The sequence below is a fragment of the Amblyraja radiata genome, chromosome 6 (genome assembly GCF_010909765.2).
Source record: "Amblyraja radiata isolate CabotCenter1 chromosome 6, sAmbRad1.1.pri, whole genome shotgun sequence".
NCBI classification, from domain to species: Eukaryota; Metazoa; Chordata; class Chondrichthyes; order Rajiformes; family Rajidae; genus Amblyraja; species Amblyraja radiata.
In genome coordinates, this window is record NC_045961.1 from 27,182,860 (window position 1) to 27,193,191 (window position 10,332).

The 10,332-nt window shown below is 39.5% G+C and overlaps 1 protein-coding gene across 1 annotated transcript in view; it reads left to right on the forward strand.

Annotated features, from left to right (window-relative positions):
- The window catches only part of pgr (progesterone receptor), a 236,494-nt gene extending 226,865 nt beyond the window's left edge, over nucleotides 1-9,629 (forward strand). The window contains exons 9-10 of the mRNA XM_033023424.1: nucleotides 2,501-2,658; nucleotides 8,172-9,629. Of these exons, the coding sequence (XP_032879315.1) occupies nucleotides 2,501-2,658; nucleotides 8,172-8,327 (314 nt within the window). The 3' untranslated portion in view covers nucleotides 8,328-9,629. The remainder of the gene's footprint in view (nucleotides 1-2,500; nucleotides 2,659-8,171) is intronic.
- Nucleotides 9,630-10,332: the final 703 nt, after the last annotated feature.

The window sequence follows — 10,332 nt, forward strand, 5'->3', positions numbered from 1 at the left end:
TGGACATCACCAGTTACTGGGTGTCTTCTGCGGTGATACTCTGCCAGGCCTGTATTGCAGCCATCTTTAGCTTATGCTTATTATAGGGGCTAGTCCCCTTCAGTTTCCTCTTCAGCATATAAAACACATGCTCAATTGGGTTCAGATTGGTCGATTGACTTGGCCACTCAAGAATTGACAATGTTTTAGCTTTGAAAATCTCCTTTGTTGCTTTAGCAGTATGTTTGGGATCATTGTCATGCTGTAGAAGGAACCGCCGGCCAATGAGTTTTGAGGAATATGTTTGAACTTGAGCAGATAGGATGTGTCTATATACTTCAGAATTCATTATGCTACTACAATCAGCAGTTGTATCATCAATGGAGATAAGTGAGCCAGTACCTTCAGCAGCCACACATGCCCAGGCCATAACACCCCCCCCCCCCCCCCCCCCCCCCCCCCCCCTTGGATCTTGGGCAGTTCCTTCTCTCCTTCATACTTTGCTCTTGCCATCACTCTGATATCAGTTAATTTCATCTCATCTGCCACAAGATCTATTTCCAGAACTGTGGTTGCTCTTTTAAGTACTTCTTTGCAAACTGTAACCCGGCCATCCTATTTTTGCAGCTAACCAGTGGTTTGCATCTTGCAGTATAGCCTCTGTATTTCTGTTCATGAAGTCTTCAGCGGACAGTGATCATTGACAAATTCACACCTGACTCCTGAAGAGTCTTTCTGATCTGTTGGTCAGGTGTTTGGACATTTTTCTTTATTATAGAGAGAATACTTCTGTCATCAGCTGTGGAGGTCTTCCTTGGCCTGCCAGTCCCTTTGCGATTAGTAAGCTCACCAGTGCTCTCTTTCTTCTTAATGATATTCCAAACAGTTGATTTTCATAAGCTTAATATTTGGCTGATGCCTCTAACAGTTTTATTCTTGTTTCTCAGTCTTATAATGGCTTCTTTGACTTTCATTGGCATAACTTTGGTCCTCATGTTGATAAACAGCAATAAAAGTTTCCAAAGATGATGGAAACACTGGAGGAAAGATTAGGTGCTGAGAGCTCTCTTTTACCTGCATTAAAGAGGCAATTAAACACACTTGAGCAATGACATACACCTGTGAAGCCATGTGTCCCAAACATTTTGGTGCCCTGAAATGGGGGGACTGTATATAAACATAGCTGTAATTTCTACATGGTGAAACCAAAAATGTACAAAAATACGCTTTAATAAAATCTGACAATGTGTACTTTAACCACATGTGATTTTTTTTCTATTACATATCTCAAATTGTGGAGTACAGAGGCAAATAAATAAATGATGGGTCTTGTCCTGAACATTATGGAGGGCACTGTATTATCTAATTTGATTCAATAGCATGCAATAAAAAAGCTTTTCACTGTACCTCAGTACATGTGACAATAATAAGCCTAAACCTAAACTCCAGACTGCACAATTTCTGCCGCCATCCATCAATGCCTTACCCATCTAAGGTGTGGTATACTAGGCCAGGTTTAATTAACGTACAGGAGTAAAATGGGATGGAATCTGATTCCTTCAGCAGAGTGAGTGGGTTGTAATTTCATTTCATATTCGCACCTACTCAAAATCTGCTCTTTTAGTTGTACAATACAGCATAGCAGCATATAATATTGATAATACTCTATCATCATATACTATTATTATGTTATAATAAAGATATGCAGTGCCCATATTAATCATGTCCTGTCCAATAGAACAATGTTTGTTCTGTGAGTTAATTGGTGTCTCTTCTTGTAACTTCATTTTAGCAGTACGCCCAGTAATGGAGAAAAGACCACATTCATGATTCAGCAGTGACCATAGAGAAGTTCATCACTTTTGTTCATTATTGAATGTATTTTCAGTGGTGCATCCTGTAAGAAAAGCTCTCTCTAAAATCACCATCAACTTTATTCTGAAACTTCCATTTTGATTGGGGTATTCATGCTTATTACAAATACCCCAGGCAAGTTCGGCACCGAGCCACTCCAGGTCTCCAATCAATAGATGAGGAAGGATGCTCAAGATGGATGCAAAATGCTGCATCTCTGAAGAGAAGGAATGGCTGACGTTTCGGGTCGAGTCCCTTCTTCTGCTCAGATATGTTAAATTTTCAGTGCCGCTGGTGAGCAAGAATCCCCGTGGAAAGATCATTGAGTGGTCACATAACAACCATTGGTATTTTAATCAAGTAATTTTCCTTTAAATACTAAGTATATCTCTCAGAACTTTCCCAGTAAGGTCTAGTCAGAATCAAATGATTTAAGAAAACATTTCATGGACTTAATGGTTCCTGGGAGACTTGGAAATATTGTCCTGAAACACCAACACAAAACATTTTAGTATCTCTTCAAGATGTCTATAAATTTGTGCTTAAAGAAAAGTGTTTAAAGCTATCAGAGTGCACCATTGCATTGGAGGCAGCACCTCCAGGTTTTATCCAGCATGTGTAATAGCTTTTAGAAAGCTTTATATAGGAACTGGGTTTTGTTTTACAGTTCCCTTGGAAGGACTCAAGAGCCAGTCCTACTTTGAAGAGATGCGAAGAGACTACATTAGGGAGTTGAGCAGAGCCATTAACTTGCAGGAGAAAAGTGTGCAGAGCAGCTCTCAACGTCTTTACCAGCTCACAAAGCTCATGGACTCGATGCATGAAGTAGGTGTGGTTACCTCAATGATATATATCGGTATGCTTTCCCTTCAACTAATGGTGGTCATTGATGATGATTATGACTATTATTATGACTATTATTATTATTATTATTATTATTATTATTATTATTATTATTATTATTATTATTATTATTATTATTATTATTCCATCACGTTTCATTGATTTTTTTTTAACTCTCTAAATTTATGTGCCAACTAATAATCCAGTTATATTCCCAGAGGCAGAGATTGGTGACGGTGTTACACCTAAAACCAAATTCACCATCCATCTGTAAATAGCTGACCTTTATTCGTCTTCTTCCCATTTCTCTTCACCCGTTCTTATCCCAGCTAAATTGAAGCTCTTAAGTGCTCACTGGCCCACAGTTTCAAGAGGCAACATTCAACCACTGGCATGTTTATTGTTGTTCTTGAGTAAGCCTAGCAGGTCATGCAATATTATAATAGCCCTATCCTATCATCACTCCTGGCCTTGCTCATGCCCTCTTATGAAGGTCCTGGGATAGCAGTGGTGTGAAAAGCTGAAACAATTTCTCCATCTCTCATATTGTGACACTGAGGTCAACAAGGTTCTCTCCCCAAGACACTGCGATCAACAGATTTCACATATACTCTGTATTTCTCGTGTTCGTTTTCTAGGTCTGCATGAAACTTGAGAGTCTATTACTCAATGCTTGCAGCAAGACAACTCAAAATGGCTGCACACACAGAATCTGACTGCACACCCACACTGTCTACCAAAGATTATAGAACAGAGCAAGATGCGCCACTCTGCGAAAAAAGTGTAGTATGACATGGGTATGACACGACGCCATTTTATTGAGCAGCAATTTACAATAATATTAATAAAATTTACAATAATATTAACTAAATATGTGATGTGATCGATTATATATAACACACTTTTCCCTACAACACTGATTACACCAAAGACGATAGAGCAGATCAATCTTTGGAACGGATTACACCAAAGATACTAGAGGAGCATTGCCCGCTGCCTCCCTCGGGAGCGCCGACCGTGGGCAGACGCTTGAGGCTCTCCCGCCGGCCGCCTTCATCTGGTATCGGGGGGACCGAGAATCAGTCCTGGATCAACTCCGGAGTGGAGGAAACGTCCTCTTCCCCCAAAGATTCTGGAGGAGTCTCTAGTATCTTTGCTTTTCCCTGCAACCTGATGTAAGAGCAGATTGTATAACTGTGGAGTCTGTCCCCGCTACCAAAGATGTCCCGTTTGGCATAAACAAATGGCGGCCGTGACGTTCCGTTACGTACTACACGTCAGTCCATTGGATTTCGGAGGAGTGGTCTATCTTGCTCTGCTCTATAATCTTTGCTGTCTACATCTCCCTTTGTCCTGTGCAGTGCCACCTGCTGCACAGGAGGAGCAACGGGTCCCCCCACCCCACACAGTCCACCAAACAGGAAGGAGTTTTGGAAGGAGTATCCTTCCTTTAGTTTCAGGTACATGACATCCTGGGCAACTGACAGTAGACATTGTGGCAGATCGTCAGGCACATCAACTTTCCCAGATTTTTTTGGCTGACTGGTCCATGCCAAAAAGTTGTACAGTTCAGCTGGGACAATCTCTTCAGCCTTATCTAATGTTGCGTCTTCAGAAGTTGGGGGACATTGGATGGGGTTTGGTGAGTTGACAATGCTGTTCTGCACTATCTGGGCTGCATGAAACATGTCTCTGAGGTGATGGGACCATGATCCTCCTTGTTGATTTTCACCGACAATTTTGCTGCTCTCACTGTCCTCACTTGAATGATCTTGTACAACACCTTCAACCAGCTCTTCAACAGCAATTGATTCAACGAATACAATATCACTTTCTACTTGCATAGATGGCCTTGTAAAACATAAGACAGGATGGAATCTCTTCAACCTTGCCTTCAAACAGCCTGTCTTGTGAGATGATGCATCCAAGCAACTTCTTGAACCTCCTTGTTGAGAAGTTGGTTACATTTAGCAAGTCTTAAAAGATCTCTTTGCCACGGATGATTCTCTCCTCGGTGACTCTCTTGCAGAAACTAGAGTAGGACTTTTCATACACCTGCTGCTGATTATATTGTTTACTAATTTTTGCAAACTTAGTGACAACCTTTGTGTATCTAAGGTAGCATGATTTATGGTATCTTGCTTCACTACAAGCTACAAGATCTCTATCTCTTATGTGTAATAGCAATGCTTCATCTTGCTTCATGGTGGCAGCAGTTAGTAACTGCCCCCTATGTTTTGTTTCACATCGTACTAATTTCTCTACTTTTCATTTACCTGTGGCTTGTTCTTTGATGTACTTTGAGCCTTTACAGATGATGCAATGCATTGGTAGGACATGTCTGCGGGCAGGGTGCTCGACAGTAGCTGTTTGTTGACCATCACTTGTCATGGACCGAAGCAGTCTCTTTGGGGCTGGCTCATGTGGTTCGCCATCAGGAACTGCTTCTTGAGGGGATTCACCTGCTTTAGGCTTTTCAGCGTCTGTTGATTGAACAAAATTAGAAGGGTAAAAAGAAAACAGAAAAGAAAAGAAAAGAAAAACAATTCAACATCCTCAAATATATTTTCATTGTACAAAATTACAGAATGTGACCTATCTTATATTTCAGGGCTATTAGTAACAAACTTTGAGCATTATCCAAAACTAAGTGCATATAGCATATATGTTAAAATGTGTATTTACATGAACCATAATTTCTGTAACTATAAATACTAGTGAAACATTTTATTTTATATAGTGGAATGAATGTAAGCATACTTAATGCTTGATGAGCTCTACCTTTTTATTTATCATTTTTATTTTGCAGTTCACAACATCATAACTTTACAAAGATAAAATTAATACCATCATTCTATACATCACTGACTTCAAAGCTTACATTGACAGAAATGTGCCATTGGCCTAACTAAGTTTATGAAACCTTTTCTTTGTTAGAATATGTGAAAATATACACTAGAAATTTATAACAGAACAATTCAGACTGTTTCAGTCAATTTCTGATTTTCATCAGATATATTTTGCATGTTCTAAATCAGTTTTAAACCAATATTATCAGCAAGTGGTTAGCATTACCTCTCTTCCTTCGAAACCTTGCTCTTGCACGATTTATCGTAATGTTGCAGAAGTGACGATAGCACTCGGCATGATAACCCGGGATACACTGCTGCCTTCTAATAATAGAAGATAAAATGTGTAAGGGAGTTTTTTACCTCTTTTCATTTTTGACATTATGTAAGACAAAATCAACATATCACATGTACGCATGTCCAGGTTGATGGGATGGAAGGCAAGTCAGCAAATGATCAGATTAGTGTTCATTATGTAGCACAGTGCCTCCAGTGCATGTACACTCAAAACACTATTGTGTGTGAATGTGTATGGGGCTCTGAAGAGTGGTGGAGCAGAGGCGTTTTGAAAGTTCTTTTACGGGTTGAGCCTAGTAGATTCATAAAAAATGATAGCTACATTAGTGACAACTTTTAATTTAATTTGTTCAGGAAAGAAAAAGTTCAAGTCCTCAACTTCAGACCAAGGTCTCATATCTCATATTATAAGATGCACCAAAATGATACTAGGTGTCATGATTGGGTTAATTTTCATAAATTCTGATGTTAGATCGCACCTTCCAGTTCCAGTTGCTTCACAATGTCCATGAGAATGGCCATCATCATCATCTCCTGCAGCACCACGGCCTTCGTCCGCAAATTTCACTGGTCCCACGCCTTGTTTGTTGTGTTTGTGTTGCAGTGCCTTAGCAGCGACTTTGCTTTCCAGACTTTCTTCCACTTCCATCCACTTAGCTGCACATTCTTGAGACTTCTTAGAGCTTTTCTCACTAAATGCAATGATCTTGCTATGGGTTTCGACAACATGTATTGCAAAGAAGACCAAAGAACCTTCCTCGGAATCTTCCATCACACTAGCATCAGATGAAATACTCTCCGCCATGATCCCAGTGTGCTCCCTGCCTAGCTAGCCTGAAACAAAGTGCGTGATTGGTCAATTGGCATCTGACTCAATGTCAAACGTGCTTTGATTGGACAATTACTACTCGGAAACCTGACAACATTTTGGAGGTTTTTTCCATATTTTAAAAATATGGGCAGGTTTTGTTCTTGACGAGTTTCAGATATAATTTCTATAATATTTTTACACAATATGTTATAAATACAGGTAGATATGGGAGGTGGGTCACAACATGTAATGAAAAGGCACCTCAGCCCATGGTCTAAATGCAACATGATCTAACTATGCTAAGTAGCTGTTATGCCCTTTCATACAATGTGTAATGATTTTAGTTAAATTATTTTTGATTTGAATATTAACTACAATTTCTTACAATCCTTATAGAGTGAAATTCGAAAGGGAAAAGAATCTGCTAAGTTTTTTGATTTTTAAATGTTGTGTCTGTTGTGCCATGTTTAACTCTGTGCGGTTACATAGCTCTTGTTGTCCTCTTTCTCAAAAGTAGCCTGGAAGCCAAGGCTTGGTCCCTCTTCAGTGACCACATTATATTTTCTTCCTTATTTAAAGAAATACGTTGCCAATGATGACTGTGATATCAATGGGCAAATATTTAGCACTTTCTGATGCTTACTGATGCTTACTCTTTGTTACAATGAAAATAAAAGATCAATGTTTACATTTAAAGGCTAAAATTATGGGTGGGTGTTATGCGTAGTAGTTCAAACCAACCCCCTTAACTACATCCACCTATGGCTTTATATTTCACTACTTTGCTCTCTTTATTTGACATCATTTTGTTTTCTTTTCACCCCTAGCCTTTGTCACTTACTCCACCCAGTTGCCAATCAAATCCTAAGATAGACACAAAGGGCTGGAGTAACTCAGTGGGTCAGACAGCATCTCTGGAGTAAAGGAATAGGTGACGTTTCGGGTCAAGACCTTCTTCAAATCCTCCTCATCGTTATCCACCTACCATTTGCCAGGCTTTGTCCAATCCTCAACCTCTCTTTTCCAGCTCTCTCCCTCCACTCCATCAGTCTGAAGAAGGGTCCTGACCCAAAACGTCACCTGTCCCTTCCCAGAAGCTGCATAACCCATTGCATTCCTCCAGCACATTGTGTTTTGCTGAAGATTTCAGCATGGACTGTCTCTTGTATCCCCATGAATAGGTGTAAGATTTTACATGGTTATCACCAATGGTATTTTCTGGCTTCAATCTCAGCTGATAAGATTTGGTGAATGAAGAAATCCATTCAGAAAATGTTGAAAGTTAAACAGGCAAAGGAAAGCAGATGGTGAATCTGTGGAATTCATTGCCACAGAAGGCTGTGGGGGCCGTCAATGGATATTTGTAAGGCAGAGATAGATAGAATCTCCATTAGTATGGGTATTGGGGAGATGGCAGGAGAATGGGGTTAGGAGGGAGGGATAGATCAGCCGTGATTGAATGGCGGAGTAGACTTGATGGGCCGAATGGCCTTATTCTGCTCCTATCACTTATGAACATTGCTGTCTTTTTTCAATAGCTTGTCAAGAAGCTGCATCAGTTCTGCTTGAATACATTTGTTCAGTCCCAGGCGCTGAGTGTGGAGTTTCCAGAGATGATGTCAGAGATTATAACCACACAGTTACCCAAGATCCTGGCTGGGCTGGTGAAGCCACTGCTCTTCCACAAGAAATGAGGAACTTTCTCTCTTTGCCATGTCTGACTGCCTCGATCACGGGCAGGATTTTTTTTGCATTATGCAAGCTTCATTCTATTTTTGTGACCATGACAGTACTGCAAATGAAAATTGTTTGCAAAATTGATGACAAAAGGTTTAGCAATGCTGTTTGGCATCAGTGATGGTGGAAGCTCATTGTCATAGCTGCACTATATGTTTTATAAGCAATGAAATGTGAATTTAGTCCCGTTGTTTAATGTGTAATTTTCAGATCAAAAAGATTTTGTATCTTTTGGTACTTTCTGGTATTTTGTAACATTCGAGTTATGTAAAGTTTCTGCATCTGCTTTAATATTAAATGGAAATGCTATAATCTTCAGATTGAAAAGCTGCATAACCCCCAAAATTTCTTCATCTTATTTCATGTGCCATAAATAGTGCCGGTCCTTTTAAGTGGCTTTACAAGTGGTCTTAATTTATTATTTCCAATCAGAAATCCTTGGCTATGTTTTCTTCTTTTCATCTTCTGCCTCGCCCATGAACTGTATTGGGTGCTGCTTTGGTGCTGAAGAAAGGAAACATTGCACAGATAAATGTATCACCAGCTTGTTTGTTGAAAGATATTCAGTGTGCATGCAGTTTGGGACCTTTTTGGTTGCTCAGGGTTCCTTGGGTTTTAAACGCTACTTTGCCTGTAAGAAACTTTCAGTAGTCTCATCTTGTTTCCATTCAACTAATAATTGATAATATGGCAATTCACAATGTTGATAAGAAAAAACAAGTAAACGGAAGTTTCACCATGCCTCCAGCCAAAGTCTAAATTGTGCATAATTGGAACTGGTGAGTTAATTGATATTACCTGCCAGGTTTGTAAATCCCAGTTGCAGATCTATCAATGAAGCCTCTATAACTTAAAGTGGTGGCACTGTGTTCTCCTTCCTCAGAGAATAACCATGGGAATCTCTCATTTCGGCTGAGGTGAAAAATCAGCATATGCATTCAAACAAATCAAGAACCTGGATGATGTGCTTATAATGCTGTTGAAGTCCTCGCCTGCTCACATACTTAACCCAAGCATTGTGTCCTGTAAGTCAGGAGATCAGTATACTTACAAGATTAGATTTCCATTGTGGTTTCAGGATCAGGGAAGCAAGTTTACCGCATGTCATGTAACGAGCCCTTTTAGACTCTGCTTGATATGATATTTAAACTTCTATTGTGATTGCACAGATCAGGAATCGAAGGACTAAATAATTGTGAGCGTGCATTCACATTTCGAAATAGGACAATAATATAAATTAATCGGTGATTATGTTCACCAAGGACTCGACTATTCCGAGTATTATTTGCTCATTTGGGATGTAATTCAATTTTTCCATATTCCAGTAATAAGCCAAATTGCATCTTCAGGAAGCAGGGTGCCACTATATCGAGTGACTATAAGCACCAAATGCAGTGTCTACTATCTACTGGGACCTGCTCAATTAAGAGTTTAATTTCAGTTTGATGTAGATGTGACATCTGGGGATCAATGTTCTTTTAAACAGATAGTAGAACCTGCCCATTGAAGGGTTTGCTTTAGACATGACATCGATTTCATTTAATGTAGATTGCTCAGTGAAGAAAACAATAGTCAATCAGTCAATATATTAAAAACATTCAATCTTCTCTCCCGCTTAATTCTTTCGCAAGATCCAAATTGAGAATAAAAAAGCAATCTGTTATTGCTTTGATCTTTGAAGCTAGTTATCAGCTACCACATAAACAAGAGCCATTGAAGAAGAAAAGGCACATTCAGAAGTCTGTTAAGTCGCACAGCTTTCTTCAACTTTGCCCCTGATTTCTCCAGAATAAAAATGTAGTACAGCACAGCCATGTTCTTCTTATCTACAGAACAACACTGATTCTGTGCTATAATCCTGAAGAATAGGAACCACTGTTCCCCATAAGGACCTCTGCTGAATTTCTTCATTTTAGTTGGAGAGATAGCAGGAATTCTATAGTGGCTTTACCTCACATACAC